This window comes from Dipteris shenzhenensis, chromosome 2 (genome assembly GCF_047967505.1).
Source record: "Dipteris shenzhenensis isolate YYH24624 ecotype China chromosome 2, Dip_SZ_1.0, whole genome shotgun sequence".
Lineage (NCBI taxonomy): Eukaryota > Viridiplantae > Streptophyta > Polypodiopsida > Gleicheniales > Dipteridaceae > Dipteris > Dipteris shenzhenensis.
In genome coordinates, this window is record NC_141597.1 from 20,352,257 (window position 1) to 20,367,942 (window position 15,686).

General features: G+C 42.6%; 1 protein-coding gene across 1 annotated transcript; it reads left to right on the plus strand.

Moving 5' to 3' along the window:
• Positions 1-1,815: 1,815 nt before the first annotated feature.
• LOC147904457 (serine/threonine-protein kinase RUNKEL-like) lies at positions 1,816-11,129 on the plus strand. Its single transcript, XM_087395862.1, has 8 exons — positions 1,816-1,926; positions 2,142-2,231; positions 3,062-3,114; positions 3,418-3,493; positions 9,575-9,636; positions 9,738-9,816; positions 9,977-10,036; positions 10,389-11,129. Exons 1-8 carry the CDS (start codon positions 1,879-1,881, stop codon positions 10,950-10,952), a joined length of 1,032 nt encoding a protein of 343 aa, XP_087251988.1. The 5' UTR covers positions 1,816-1,878; the 3' UTR covers positions 10,953-11,129.
• The last annotated feature ends 4,557 nt before the right edge of the window (positions 11,130-15,686 follow it).

Here is a 15,686-nt window from a genome sequence, read left to right on the forward strand (position 1 = left end):
CTTAAATTTTATGAAAGGAATCTATGATCGGAACTTTGAGACCTAGCGAAGCTGGTCTGTACCCATCATTGAGCACAGCAAGGAAGGGGAGGCAATGAAATGATAACCAATGGAAAGGAGCCACGTTAACACTTACCCGCATTACGATGAAGCTTACCTATCGGATTACATGTGCCCATAATTCCTACAGCATCCAACAAACTGCCGATAGCCTTGTGCCCATAATTCTGATAGCATCAGATAGGCAACTTTCTTGATGGATTGGTATCTCTAGCACACATGTGCCCAAGCTATTTGGAGTTGGAGCGTCATGAAGTTGGAACGGTGGAAAGGCGATCAGTTTGGGGGGATGCAACATCTGGTTCTCTAGGACTAAGGAGTCACGAGTATGGAGGGATTGCCTCACCTGGTAAGCCCACTTAGCGAGGCCGATTGAGCATTGCCCGACCCATGAGTGCTCGCACTTTGAGGCTCACTACGATCACGCAACTGGAGGCTCCCACTTCCAAGCAACTCAGGACTCGAGAGGGAGGGAGGCTCTCTCCATGCTCTCATCTTCTTCCACGTGGCAGTTCTCTCCTTTCCATGTGGCAATTGTCCTTGCCTCCTTTCCCTCCACGTGGCTTCTCCTCGCCCTCCTAGTTCTAAAACCTTTCCTTAAAGAAGGAGAAAGTGTAGATGTGTTAGGGCCTTTTCCCACTAGCAGTTAGGTTATGTTAGTGAGCTTAACATAATTAGTTGTGTTAAGTTAAAGTTAACCTTAAAATGGAAATTATATTCCCATTGATAACCCATTATGTTATGCACTAAGTGGTCTTAAACAAAACTTTCTGGGTATTTTTTATACAAAATGGTTTATCTCATCGATCCAAAGTCGGTTCTTTAATGTTAAGGGCTCTATGGATTCTTCTTTTCAAGACCTTTCAAACAAGTACCCATGTTGTATACTTCCGAGTTGATCTTGACCATGAAATTTTCTTAACAAGAATATTGCTTTAAGTATCATTCCCAATGCTCACCCTTAAGTTAACCATTGAATTTTCACATTCCAACTTCTGTCTCTTCTTAAAAGTCCTTAAAGTACCTATTTTGAAGGGGTTAAATTTACAAACATTTTTAACGGGTAGTTAGGAGATTTAACTTAACTACATTCTAAAAATGCTAATGGGAATGCACACTAGTGTGGAAACTCCGTTAAGAGCCTTAACTAGTGCTCCCTAAGTGGTCTTAGGGGTTTTCACACACGTCCGTCGGTAAATTAGCGGCGGACGGTGCCCCCTATAATTAAATCGTATGCCCGCTCCCTTATCTTTTCCCATTCATCCACCCGCCTAATCCAAAAATCCGCCCAATTGCGCAACCGGAGAGTAATAACCAGTCCGTGTATCTCGCGGGAGAATCGAGCTCAGGCCCATAGATTTCGGATTGGACAGCCTGACCAGTTGCGCTACCCCTTTTTGTGGACGAAAGAGAAGTATTTATTACTTACACAATTGTTGTTCGCGCTCTTGTGAATGAATACAAGGACATGAAACCCCGAGCAGGTAGTTGATAAGCACAAACGGTAAGAAAGAAGGTAGGTGATAAGCACAAACGGTAAGAAAGAAGGGAGTGTGAAGGGCAAGTTGAGATGTGAAGGAGGAAAAGAAAAGTTTGAAAGAGAAGTTGTGGGGTTTGAAGTTGAAAAAAAGAAAGAAACGAAGATTATTGTCTCCCGCGCTTGGAACCCTTCACACACACACACACACGTGTACACACACACACATTCAAAATCCTTGCCTTCATTCCATCGTCTCTTTCCTCTCCCAGCCTACCTTCCATCCCCTCCCTTCTCCTCTTCTCAGATCTTCCCCCCTCCCCTCCATTCCCTTTCCTCTCATGAATCAATATCACATCTATGAGGCCATCGGTCGTGGCAAGCATTCCGTACGTCCCCCGCTACCCTCGCATCAAACAATGGGTCATAGCATGCCGCAGTCTAGAGCCCTTTACGCAGTCCATGATAACGCTCTAGCTCCCCCGGCCTGCCTTTTCCCACGGGCTTGCTGCCGCCCCTGTCAGGCTTCTTCTGTTGGAAAACGGAAAATTTTAATAACTTGCTCAATCTGATAGTAGTCAATTGCGCGTTTGGTTCTGTGCAGACAGTCTACAAAGGAAGGAAGAAAAAATCTATTGAGTATTATGCAATTAAAAGCGTCGAGAAGACCCAGAAAAACAGGGTACTGCAAGAAGTAAGTATAAGTCCTCTTTTTCTGCTCGCAGAGCTTTGCCAACAGTATTGAAGCCGTTAAACATGGTGGCCGCAAAACTAAAGTTTATCGTCGATGCGTTTAGATCATGTCTATCGCAACGGCGTCACTTTTATCCAGCTTCATAGAAAGTCACTACTAAGTTTGAACCTCGGAAAAACTTATGAAAGTCATCTGGCGAATAATCCCACGTAAAGCTGTAGAATGTGAGCTAGTTTCCAGAAGATCCAGCATGTTCCTCTTAGAATCTAAGGCAGACAAATACCACCTTGAGTAATCAAGCTGTCTCAGTCCATTTAGTCACGATATGCCATCTCCCCATCAGACAATAGAGGGCCTTGCACATGAGCTTGTATGCAAAACAAATTTGCTCCCCACACGTGTAGAAAAGGGGTCAAAGAATTCATTAGTGCTTGGAATCCTTGACATTGCAGACACAAACTAGAATTCACTCAACTAAGCCAATCGATTTGCACGAGGTATATGGTAGCGAGTCTCTTTGGTCAATTGAGCATATAGCGTGAAGGGAAATAGGAAAATCGACTTCTATTAAACATGAAACCTTTGACGATGCCCATTGATCTTAAGCCAAAGACTTTGGTAGTTCCGTCTGTGCGTGCACCTTCTTGTGCATGCATGTGTGTGTGTGTGTGTGTGTGTATGTATAGAGAGAGAGAGAGAGAGAGAGAGAGAGAGAGAGAGAGAGAGAGAGAGAGAGAGAGGATTTAATATTGTTGTCATTTAATTTATGATTATTCAAGGATATCATCGTAGATTCTAATCGAAGCAAATGCATTTATGTTATGTTACAGGTTCGAACGTTGCATTCCTTGGATCATTCAAATGTCCTCAAATTTTATGCATGGTTGGTTAAGTTGTAAAATTTGTGAGGTTGCTATATGGCCATGAGCTGTACTTATTCTTGGATATTGTTGTTTCTGTCAATGGTGTTTGTTGATTAGACGGGGATATCTTTGGCTGCAAAGTTTCAAGTCACACAAAAAATGCACAAAAATGTTTTTTTCCCCCCCAAACCAAGATCGAGAGTATTTGCTATAATCTTGGTATTAACATAAATTAGAATCATAACATAAATTTGGTATGTGTCCTTGGATATTGCTCAGATGTTTGTGTACAATATATTAACATCTTTGAGTTTTGCCCATAGGTATGAGACGTCTGCTCACTTATGGCTTGTTTTGGAGTATTGTGTTGGTGGGGATCTGCTCACATTATTGCGTCAGGTGTGCCAATTTTGATGTTTATAAGCTTATTCAAATTGCATTTTTGGTTGTAGTTGTAGTTTTCCAATCTATAATAATTCAACAAACTAGGCTCCTTGCTTGCAATGTTATGTGGCTTTCAATTTGAAATATCATGTAGTGTTGTGGCATAATGCGTTGGATAAACGAATTGATACGAAATGGAAAGGCATTGCTTGGCATTTGAGTAAACATTGAAACGTAGCTCGAATGTGCCTCATCCGAAGATGGCCTTTCGCACATAGAAGTCTTAGTTGAGTTCGTGGCGATGCTTTGGGTCTCACAGTGCAACTTTTGACATCCGATTGCATGAGATGCTGTGAGTTTCCTTTAATCAGTAAAAGTGTCTGTTTTCTTAGATGACATTCTTATTTTGTCTAAGGATCCCGCGGAGCATGTGAAGCATGTTCAACAGGTTTTTCAACTCTTGAAGTCCAATTGGTTGTACATCAAAGCCAAGAAGATGAGGTACATTATCTAGGGTACATCATCACTCCGACAGGTTTTTGCTTGGATCCAACCAAGGTGAAAGACATAGTGGAGGTGCCTACTACAACTCAGGACATCTGCATGTTCATGGGAATTTGCCAGCCATATAGGAAGCACATCAAAGACTTGACAAAAATTGCGGTACCCATCACCAATCTTTTATAGGGAATGAACGCCAAGTAATAGCCCTTTACCTTTACTTTGGCAGCCCTTTCAGACTTCGCTCAGTTAAAGAAAGCAACCACCACAGCTCCGTGCCTTGCATTGGCACCAACTCTAGCGACTATGCCATTGGAGAAGTTCTGGAGCAAAATTGCCATCTATTTGCATTCGATAGGCGTAAGCTGATTCTAGTTGAGACCATTTACTTAGTTTATGACAAGGAGCTATGTGTAGTGATCCATGCTTTAAAAACATGGAAACAGTTTCTATGTGGACATGGTTTTATTGTTCGTACATATCATCAAGCATTGAGACGATGTGCCGTTGCCCAGTGGTCCGATGGAGCCATATTTTTCAGCAATTCGGTGGAATGATTGAGTACTAGCTAGGGTTAGAGAATGTTGTGACTGATGCTCTCACTAGACGGGGAATGGCCATTTCCATCTGAGTAGTGTAGGAGTTTGGTCATGCTTGATAACTAGCTTGGCGACGATGCTATCCATGACGGGTGGTTATTTTTCAAAGGACGCCTTTGTGTGCTGCCCCCATTCCATGCTACCATACTCCATGATATGCACGATTCCAACAATTCTAGATGTGGAGCAGCTCGAGATGTTGGTGAGGCGAGGTAGTCGAACCTGAGTAGATCTTGCTTCATTGGTTCGAGAAAAGGACAGGCAATCGTCAGCGCTTGTATGCAGCTAAGTTCAAGCATAGGGGCTCCCACGAGGCACCATGGGTTGAATGGGACTTTTTCATAGATTATCCCGACCTCTTTTCAGTATACAAGGATGCCTTTTCCATACCTAGTATGAATTTCAGCAGAAGGGGATGTCATGTGCATGCTCAACCTGTGGCATGTTGGATTGCCATGTGGACTACCCCATCAGCAAGCCACACAGGTATCCACATCATCAGCCATGCAAAGCAGCCACTTCAGCATAGGCGCAACACAACCATGTCAGCAGGTATGCAGGCACCATGTCAGCAAGCTGTACAGCACGGCCACGTCAACAGTCATGTGGTGGATTGTGACATGGCAATTGGTGGTTGGCTGAGCCAACTTGACAAGTCGGGAGAAGGATCTGCCCTTGGTTAGTCAGTTTAGAGTCCAAGTGGGCCTATATAGCAGCCCCTTGGCCCTTCATTTCATCCATCCTTCAGGGCTTCTAACACTCAGCAACAACAATTCTTCTGGCCAGGATTGGGGGCAGGACATGCACAGCAGACTAGCAGCCTGTCCACGCCTCTTTACAGGTTCCCTCATTCTGGTTCAGTCTGGCCACAGCAGGAGAAAGGGACTACCTCATAGCAGTCCTCAATTCCAGCTCTACAATGAGGGATCTCCCTCTATACAGTATATCTTTCCTTTCCTTTTGCCATGAGGGTATTATTCCCTTCATACAATTCTTATTCTTTCAGTTGTATTCAGCCTTATTGGATAGACAGTATTCAGTTATTATTTTCCCTCTTTGGTGGCCCTCTGCATTCCTCCCTTAGATTCTCACGCTCACTCCACAGTTCCACTTGTGTTTGTGTGCATCATTCTTTCAGCTCAGTTATTAGTGAGTAGAGAGAGAGTTTAGGCTTTCTCCCTGCTACAGTTCTGGACCTGTCTTGCATATCCAGCTTGCTGCAGCATTCCGTACAGCCCCCTGACAGAGATGCCTACCATCCGTACAGGTGTTGTCTGATCCTGCCGGGCTTCTGACATAGCCCGCCCTGCTGTTACACTTGCACAGATCTGCTCTGTATTGTCCCAGATTGCCATATGGCACTTTCGTACAGTCCTAGGCCTCTAGAGAGACTCCGACCTGCTAGGTATTCCTCTAGATGTGCTGCCCACATGGCAGCCCCCTCTCTTAGCTTTTCTCTGCTTCTATGCTGCCCACCTGGCTGCGAATATGCTGCCCATGTGGCAGCTCCAACACACCCAATGCCCTCTTGATATGGGGGCGTACAGATGGGGAGGTGACTTCTTTAACAGTCCCTCTCACCAACACATCTTGGCAACCGGTTACCGATCCCAACTCGTCAATGAAGATGCTTCATTTGATCCCATGTAAAAGCCCTCTAGAACTATGCGTGTCGATGTCGATTCTGGGTAATTCAACTAGTGGCTCTTGCTCCTCTAGGTTCGGTCTTGTAGAAGCAAACCATCTTGGTGCACAAGTCCATCCTTTGGTAGCACCAAATGGTACCACCTCCTTCGATTGTGTTCTCGCCATCGATCTTGAGCACTTGATACAAATAGTCTCCAATCATCCCCCCCATAATTAGTGGCCAGTTTGGTCTCTTCCAAGCACCACGCTCTCTAGGTCTGTTTTAACTTGTCCTTCCTCTGTAAAGGTCCTCAACGAAACAACCATCTCAACAAATGAAATCCCAAGAATATCTTCAGATTACTTGGACCATAAGCTCCCAATGAGCTCCAGATCACTTGGACGATAAGCTCCCCATGAGCTCTCAGGCAAGTACTCTTTTGGCTTCAATACTCTTTCACCATGGTCACCTTTCGGCAATTTGCCTCCGAGACTTGAAGAAGCACCCACACCTCATGGAGGCACATTTAAGTGCCTTGTGTAGTCTTGTAATGCCCCCTTCTGAACCACAGTATCCATTTGACCCTGAAACCCTAGGCCACTCCATGGAATACTCCCTTATGTTAATATTATTAGCCAAGCACCTCGAAGAAGCCAAGGACTCAATGTGTTCCTTCACCTTCGCAAAGGTTCCTCTTTTGCCCACATCTTAATCTTGGACATCCTCACTGTGACACTTGGGTTTGCATATCTTACCTTAGTAACACACGGAGATTTCACCAAGAAGAGTTCTCCACTGACTACCACGTTGGTTGTGTCTTCTGACTCCCTTGATTTTGAGCTGGACCCCTTGTTCTTTTGATCCGCTTCGTTCTTTCTGCAATCCTTTGCAAAATAGCCTGGCGTATCATAGTAGAAGCACTTCTTCTTTTGCTTCCCTTTCTCTTGTTTTTTGAAGTGTCGCCTTTATCCTCAAGGTTGCCCTTCTTGGGCTTGCCATTGCTAGGCTTGCCCTTTCCCTTGACTTTGTCTTTTGCCAAGAGTGCTTTGTCATCTTCTTTTTTATAGAGTTTCTCCCGAGCCTCCTCCCGCAACAATAAGGGACCTAGCTTCTCAAAAGTTTGAGGCCTATTCGTCTCTCTTGTTGTCATGGTAGTTATGATGACGCCCTTGAAACTCCTTGGTAAAACCCCAAGGACAAGTAGTACCATTTGGCTTGAGTCCACCTTTTGACCAAGTGATGCTAGCTAATCTCTTACCACCTTCACCTTCGTAAGATGATCATGGACTGTATCTCCTTCATCCATGCTCATCTTGAATAGCTGATGATTGAGAGCTAAGATGTGGGCCCATGCCTCAACAGACGTTTCTACCGTCTAGATATGAGGAATCACCGCATTTGCCATTGTCCCTATGGCTTGGGCAATTTTGTCCTCCCATGCTTCGAGCTCGTCTAGATAGACAACAAAGATAACTTTGCCCGACGTGTCCTTGATGTCCGTGGGCATTGGATCCACTCCCTTCATGATCTTCTACAGCTTGTTGGCCACTAGATGGCTTCGGATCTTTACCTTCCAAATCGGATAGTTTGTCCTCGGTCTCTCCAAAATCTGGAATTGTCAGATGTGTAGTTGTATTAGCAGTGACCGTAGCTGCGAGAGTACCCTCCCTCCCAAGCCCCACTAGAATTCTTTGAACCACCAACCTTGGAACCTCCACCACTAGAACCCTTCTTTGCAGACACAGCTTCTGGAAATCATTGAGCAATCAACAAGAGACTTCCTGTAGCAACAAAACAAACTTTGTACATACCTTCCTGAACCTGAGTCATCCTCTTCGCAAGGGCACAATCCTTCAGATGGAAAATGATTCCCTAGAGCTTTGAATCAAGGTTGTCCTTCAGCAAGGTCCTTGCTTTCAAGCTCCACCACTTGTGAATCTCCTTCTTGGCCCTGATGCCATGTTAGAAATAACCACAACAGTGGGTAGACACAAAAGAAGATAGCGTAGCCTAGTGGTGCTAGATGTGGAATCCAAAACTTCTTTCCTTAGTGTGCTCAACATACATATGCAAGCAAGTAAATAGACAACGCAGATGTAGAACCATCAGTATATATATTTTCGTCCAAGAGATGGACACTACAAAAACTAGTCCAGAGTCCCACCAAAAGCGTGGACCTTGTTACTACCAAACTATGCTATTCTCGCACCTCTATGGCACTTCTAGAACAATCAGCCTGTGTACTCCTGTAGACATAGCTCACAGGGAGACTTCACCCTTGGCAGCAAGGTGTACGGATCAAAGGAGCTCATTGCCTTACACATGGCTGTCTGGGTGGGATAGCTTGGAGGTGTGTTTGTGGGCACGGTAACAAAGCCAACTCAATCTCTGCAGTAGCCAGCCTTCTTTGGTCCTCCTGGATGTTGGCCCAAGACTTGCTGTCCTGCTGCTCCAAGCTGCTCCCTGAAAGGCTGCTCCACTGGATGAACTATGAACCCCCAATGGGCTCCTTTTATAGGGGCTGCTGGGCCCCCAAACTGACCCACCAGTCTGTGGGACCAACCCTGGTCTGTACCAACCGGTCCAGGTTGGCTGGCTTTGACCAGCCCAACCTGCCTTGCCTGGCCATGTGGTACATAGCCACTGGCGGAGGCCTTTTCTGTCCCAGTTGGGGTCTTCTCCACGGCCTAACCTGGCCATACACCCTGCAAAACAGCGGCTTGGACCTGTTGAGCATATCCAGCCTGCTGCAGCCTTCCTGACAGCTCCCTGACAGAGGTGCCTACCATCTGTATAGGTGCTGCTGATCCCAGGCTGCTGATGTCCCCTTCCCTGATGTTACACCTGCGAAGATCTGCTCCGTACTGTCCCAGACTGCCGCATGGCACTTCCGTACAGTCCCAGGCCTCCAGAGATGCCAGGTATTCCTCTAGATGTGCTGCCCATGTGGGATCCCTGTCTCTTTTCTTTTCTCTTCTTGTATGCTGCCCACATGGCAGCCAATATTCTGCCCATGTGGTGGCCCCAACACACCTATGTCTACCTCTCCCATGCTCTCCTCATATGGGGAGGTGACTTTTCCAACATGTTGGTTGTATAGATTAATGAATAATACTATATTATTGTGCTATGTACTTTTTTTTTATAAGGATGGATGCAGCAGCATTTAATGCATGACTAATACATGGCTTGAAACTTGTAAAGGGACTCTTATAAAATGAAGACTGCAGTTGTTTGTTTGTGCTTCTGATGCAGAGTTTGGGGATACGATAGGTCCCTAGAAAATCCATCTTTATTTTTCAAGAGGCGTTGAAAAAGGGAGATACTGAAGAATATGCATAAGCTCAATGTTTCTTTTTGAGATCGCAGGATACCAGGCTGCCAGAGGAGTCCATTCATGACTTTGCTCGTGACCTTGTTCAAGCATTGCAGTTACGTGCATATGCCATTGTGGAAGATTATTCACTTTCTAGGTCCTGTTATGATTCCATCTTTGAATGAAAGATTAAGCTGTAGCCTTTATGGCCTGCAGGTTTCTGCACTCCAAGGGAGTTATATATTGCGATTTGAAGCCATCCAATGTTTTGCTAGATGAGAATGGGCGTCTGAAGGTACCATCAACATCATTGGTATTTTTAAATTGTGCTCTTAGTTTTGTAGACTTATGGATGTGCGCTAAGCACAAATGTTGGGAGCTTTACAAATGTAATCATTATTGTATGAGATGATTGATTTTTTAAAATGCTAATTGCTTGGGGCATATGGATGCAGTTATGTGATTTTGGGCTGGCACGGCGCCTTAGTGACATTTCAAAAAGTTCAGTTCAGCAGGTGTTGTAACTGCCACTATTAGTATTCCATCTTATTTGATTTGTTTTGTGATTGCTGCAGCTATATTCAATGGTTACAATGTTATGTCTTGGAGAGATTTTATGTCTTGAAATGCTGTCTAAAATTGGAATGCTTTCTAGCTTTTAGTATGTATGATGTTCAATATTGACTTCTGATGTACGATGTATCTAATAATTTCAACTTGTGAATGGGATACTCTTATTCTTTTCTTTAGTCAATTATGATTTCAAAGATTGAATAATCTACAGGTTTTAAGTTATTAGTGAAGCTTCTAAAACATTTTACTTACTTTAAAAGAGGGATATTAACTCTAGTGTTGTGTGTAATGCAGGTGCCACAAGCAAAGAGGGGCACACCCTGTTATATGGCTCCTGAACTTTTTCAAGAGGGAGGCGTGCACTCATTTGCTTCAGATCTTTGGGCGCTTGGCTGTGTGATGTATGAGTGCTATGCTGGAAGACCTCCTTTTGTTTCCAATAGTTTCACTCAACTTGTTAATTCTATCATGTCTGATACAATGCCTGGCTTAGAGGGAAGTCCTAGCAAAGAATTTGAGGATTTGATTGGTCGTTTGTTGATTAAGGATCCATCCAAGCGGCTGCAGTGGTCAGAGCTTTGTCAACATCCATTTTGGAGGAGTAAATTGAAGATTCTTGCTCTGCCTCCACAACCAGCTTTTGCAAACTCATTGCGGTTGTTGCAGCAAACAGTCAACCGTGGGGTTGATAGTGATGCTCACAAAAAGACAAATTCTGCTCAGAGAAAAGCTGGCCTGGACCAACATGCATCTAGAGGGGAAACTTTATCAGGACAAAGAAAAGCTCCTGTAACGCCTTCAAGAGACAAAGAGGCTTCTGAAACAAACCGTCTGAAGCAAAGAATTTGGCTCTATTAAAGGAGAGTGTCTTGGTATATAGGAGCAGAGTGTGAGTTGTAATGGGCTCTCTTCCTGTGTTAGATCGTCTAATTGTGATAGGCTAGGTGGATTTGAGTATTAGCTATTGTGCTAATACAATTGAGTCTCGACTGAGGTGAGCAGGAGTGTGTGGATCTATTATTTTGGTTCTGTAGTTACAAGTTGTTTGTATTACAACAAACTTCTTAGATTAATACAATTACTTTACATATCGATTTGTGTTGTATTTCTACATCCTACTCGTATTCCACTTGAGTGGATTGTCACCTGTCTTCATATGGTTTGCTCATACAACACAAACCCCATTTGTTAGTATTTTATTGTTGGCATCTGTTTCTGCACCTAGAGCAGAGTAGGAAGCCGTAACCCTACGACTACAAGAGCGAGCATCTTCCTGCTGAGCTGAACACACCTGCACCGAGTTGGGCGCAGAGATTATAGTCAAACCTCGGGTGAGGAAAAGACCATCATCATACATGAAAATGAAAGTGATTAACTACAACATCACATAGGCTTGGAAATATGTGAGCAGGATGAGAACTTAAAGATGACCTAGTACATGTTGGAAATCCTTGAAAGCATGCTACATGTGAATATTGTAAAGGGAGACAATAAATGAAGAAAAGTAAAGGATATTTGTCCAATTGTCAACTATCATCATTTATTCACTGAAAAGAACCTTCTTGTTGTCAATGTAGTAGTAAACACTCAAGAATCTAAGCTTTCCTTGATACAAGCTAAACACAGCCAAGATATATTTTTGTTCCTTATATATAAAAGCTATTGCTAGAGAAGATTACATGCAATAACTAGTTAAATACACATCATCAAACTTTGTTCCCACATCCAACATGTATACTCCCATGCCTGAGTGAAAGATCAGAGATACCGTTATAAAAGTTGAAACCTAAGCCAAGTCATTAAGAAGATTTCATTTTTTGGAAAAGACCTTGAGATAGACTTGTTAGTATGATATACGAAAGCACTCATCAATGTAGATTCATGAATTAAAGACCTAGGCATATAAAGCTAGTAATCATACAACAGGCCATCCACCATATGTGGTTTGGCAAGGGGGATTTTTTGCCACGACTTAATCAGGATAGCCGTCTTCGATATCATTGTTCCACCTATCCATCAACAAGAAAGAAGAGGGCAGGCATATTTTCCCCAACAATGCAATATACAATTAGGTTGATCATACCGTGGAAAAACCAGTAGAAGGCAGACCCAAAGGAGTCCTAGTAGTTTAATAATACAAGAGACTTGCCAGAGCTCTTCATGGACAATAACACTGGTACAGGAAGACTAAACCATGGACAAGATCTCTCGACAATTTGCCACAGGGAAGGGCTGCTAATTACATGAGACTGGTATTGGGAGAACAAAGACTTCAAAAAGTTGCCTATTGAGACGCTACTAACATATATAGCCAAACAATATGCTACTGTCACAACCCATTGGGCGTAATAAAAAAGTTCATCAAGAAAATCAAGGTAGTGGATTTTCAGTAAACCATTCATATCAGAGGAGTAAACTCAAGGGGCCATATTGGCAAGCACTATTGCAAGCAACTGTTAGACACATCGAAGGGAAAAAGGGGTATTCTTTCGTAAGGGGCTACTCGTGTAACTGCCACAATATAGCATCGGACTGTCCATGGAAACATGAATTCAATCAAGCAAAGACTTCAAAAAGTTGCCCATTGAGGCGCTACTCATGTAATGATATAGCCAAACAATATGCTACTGTCACAACCCATTGGGCGTAATAAAAAAGTTCATCAAGAAAATCAAGGTAGTAGATTCTCAGTATACCATTCATATCAGAGGAGTAAACTCAAGGGGCCATATTGGCGAGCACTATTGCAAGCAACTGTCAGACACATTGAAGGGAAAAAGGGGTATTCTTTCGTAAGGGGCTAAACGTGTAACTGCCACAATATAGCATCGGACAGTACATGGAAACATGAATTCAATAAAGCAAGGAAGACCAAGTTCTGCAGGGTATCAGACTAAGCTCATGACTAGCCCTTAGAGAGCTATGCAGAGCAGATTATTTGACTCTTTTGGTAAGAAACCAACACAGAATTCAAACAATCAATCACATAGAAGTCAAGTATGATGCTCATAAGGCAAATTTCAGTCGTACAGAGCATGATTGGGTCCTGGGCAGATTATGCATTCACACAGTCCATGGGAGGTCAACTTATACAGCTGTTAGTTGGAAGGCAATAGCTGGAGCAAGGGAAGCAAGGGCCTCCTATACTCACCTGGCCAAATGACAAATTGTATGTAGGAGATGTAGAAGCGGAATCCAAGAAAATAAATGAAGAAAACCAGAGCAGACCTTGCTCTTTCATTTTGCGAAATGATAGGCATATGCTTTTAATAGGGAGAGATTGAGAGGAAGTTTCTGCAATAGAAGTTGGCTGTCTAAAAATGAAGAAGCTTGCATGCTATGGAACAAAGGCAAATTGGGCAATACTGGAAGCTACTGATTCCAGGCTACAAATCGAGGTTATGTGCATCTGCAAATGGGTGCTTAGTATCACAAGGAGCATAGGAGCCTGGTTGTCTTTCACATAGAAATGTCACTGGTGAAGACATAGAGTCCCCTGTTGCAAGGGAGCAAGCAACAGAGTACATAGAAGCCAACCACAAGCTAGCAACAGCAATAAAGCATGAGCAGAATAAAGAAGCAATAAAACACAAGCAAGATGAGAGCAAGCAATGTCAGAGCCTGGTTGTGTTCCACATAGAAATGTTGGTGGTGAAAACATAGAGCCCTATTGCAACAGTAATAAAGCATGAGCAGAATAAAGAAGCAATAAAACAAGTACGTGAGGGCAAACAACCCCAACAGTGAAACCGACACAACAACGAAAAGCAAGAATAAAGAGGACTAAAGTAAGCAAAAAGACCAAAAGAAGACCCAAAAAACGTTGAAACAATCGAAGCTACAGAAATAGTTCCAAGCAAGCCAAGACCTACGAGAGGAGATTGTGCGTCAAAGCAATCTCCACCAAAGACCACACAGACAATTGAAAGTGCAAACAATATGCAGCCAAATAAGTGTTATTTTCACCAAAGAAAGGCAAATAACACGCTACCAAAGAAGTATGCAAATAAGACACAGCCAACCAAAAGACGAAGGAGAAGAATCACCATCCACCAAGAAGGAGTCCAAAGGTTTCTTGTTTTTGATGGGTGAAAGTCCAAAACTGAGGTCAATTGATAGGGAGAGAGATCAAACAAAAAGAGATAGCAGCAACTTAAGGCGTTGAGCTTCTTCAGGGGCGAATTTAACTTACGTGATAAAGGATTTGTGCAAATTTGTGGGTAAGATCGATTCCGAGGCCTTCTCGTGGATATGTATGTTGATTTCGAATAGATGGTTGGTCGCTTCTTCACGCAAGCACAAGAAAGGTCCACACAACTAGGTAGATATAGCAACACAGTTGCTGTTTTCTCTACAAAGCAATTGAAAGAAGCTGGTGAAGCAAAGCAAGGCTAACAATGCACAAATTGCATCAGACCAAAAACAATGAAATCACCACTCCTGTTATCTCAATAAACCTTTAAGCAAAAAAGTTGGAAGTAGACTATCTATATGGAAACAAGAAGGGTGGAGTTGGTCTAAGGTTAGTGGAAGGTGTATGGATTAGTTTGTTTTAGGTTTGGTTTTGTTTTGAATTAGTGGTTGGGTTTTGTTTTTGTTTTTTTAATGTAAAGGTTGTTTCAGGTAGTTAGTTATCAACAAGTATGTAGACCATATAATGGTCTAACCAATATGCATACACAAATCCATTGCCCTTTTTTTGTCAGGTATGTTAGTCCAAATGTGATCTAGTTGTGACCCATATATTGTTGTGATATGATGGCATTGAAGGGTGTAGCCGAAAGTGTTCATAATGTTTTGCAGCGTTGGTGTTTTTTTTGTTTGTTGAAGCATGTCAATGTTGAAGTCTCCTATGAGAATTGTCTTTTGTGTGTCACTAGTTGTTGATAATTTTTTGTAGGGCAATTGAAAGAATGTTTTCATGTTTTTGGATAGTGGTCAATATATGTTTATAATTTCATATGTTTTGTGTTTTGTTTTGATTTTAGATGTCGTTATTTCAATTCCTTATAATGATATTTTAAAAAAATTTTCAATGTTAATTTTTTTTCGGACGAGGGTGCAACTATTATGATTGTTTATATATTAGAAGTCGGATGTTAGATATGGTTGGCAATGTTTGGTTTTTGTTTCTTGCAAACATATAATATCGGAATTAATTAGTGACTCTGTGGCTTGTATATCGTATTTATATTTATGTAATGACCTAATGTTTAAAGATTGTATCAGTATAGTTGTGTCCATGTGTTGGTGGATTTTGTTGTTTAATGTTTTCCATTTTGATTGAGTCATTAGTCTTTTCATTTCTTCGTGAACATCTTTGTCTACGAGAAGGTGTTGTTGTTGGAGTGGCTGAAGTAAGTAAAGGTTATCTATGTTTTTTACACATGAAAGTATTGTGTATGCAAGGCCATGCATGCGGATTCCTACTAGTGAGAAAGCTAGCTTATCCATTGATAGACTTTGTGCTCAGTGTATTGTTTTAGCAGCAGCTGTTTGGATTGGGAATTGTTGTCGAGTAAGGATACTTGTTTTAGAAAGGCCAATTTGTATTTCCCTTATAACTCGGAATATGGGTATTCATTTGCAATT

Bases quoted from the DNA above. Each gene is read 5' to 3' on its own strand.
- LOC147904457 (XM_087395862.1), top strand. From the start codon at position 1,879: ATGAATCAATATCACATCTATGAGGCCATCGGTCGTGGCAAGCATTCC. The intron at 2,232-3,061 runs GTAAGTATAAGT...GTTATGTTACAG, and splicing joins AAAACAGGGTACTGCAAGAA to GTTCGAACGTTGCATTCCTT. The intron at 3,115-3,417 runs GTTGGTTAAGTT...TTTTGCCCATAG, and splicing joins GTCCTCAAATTTTATGCATG to GTATGAGACGTCTGCTCACT.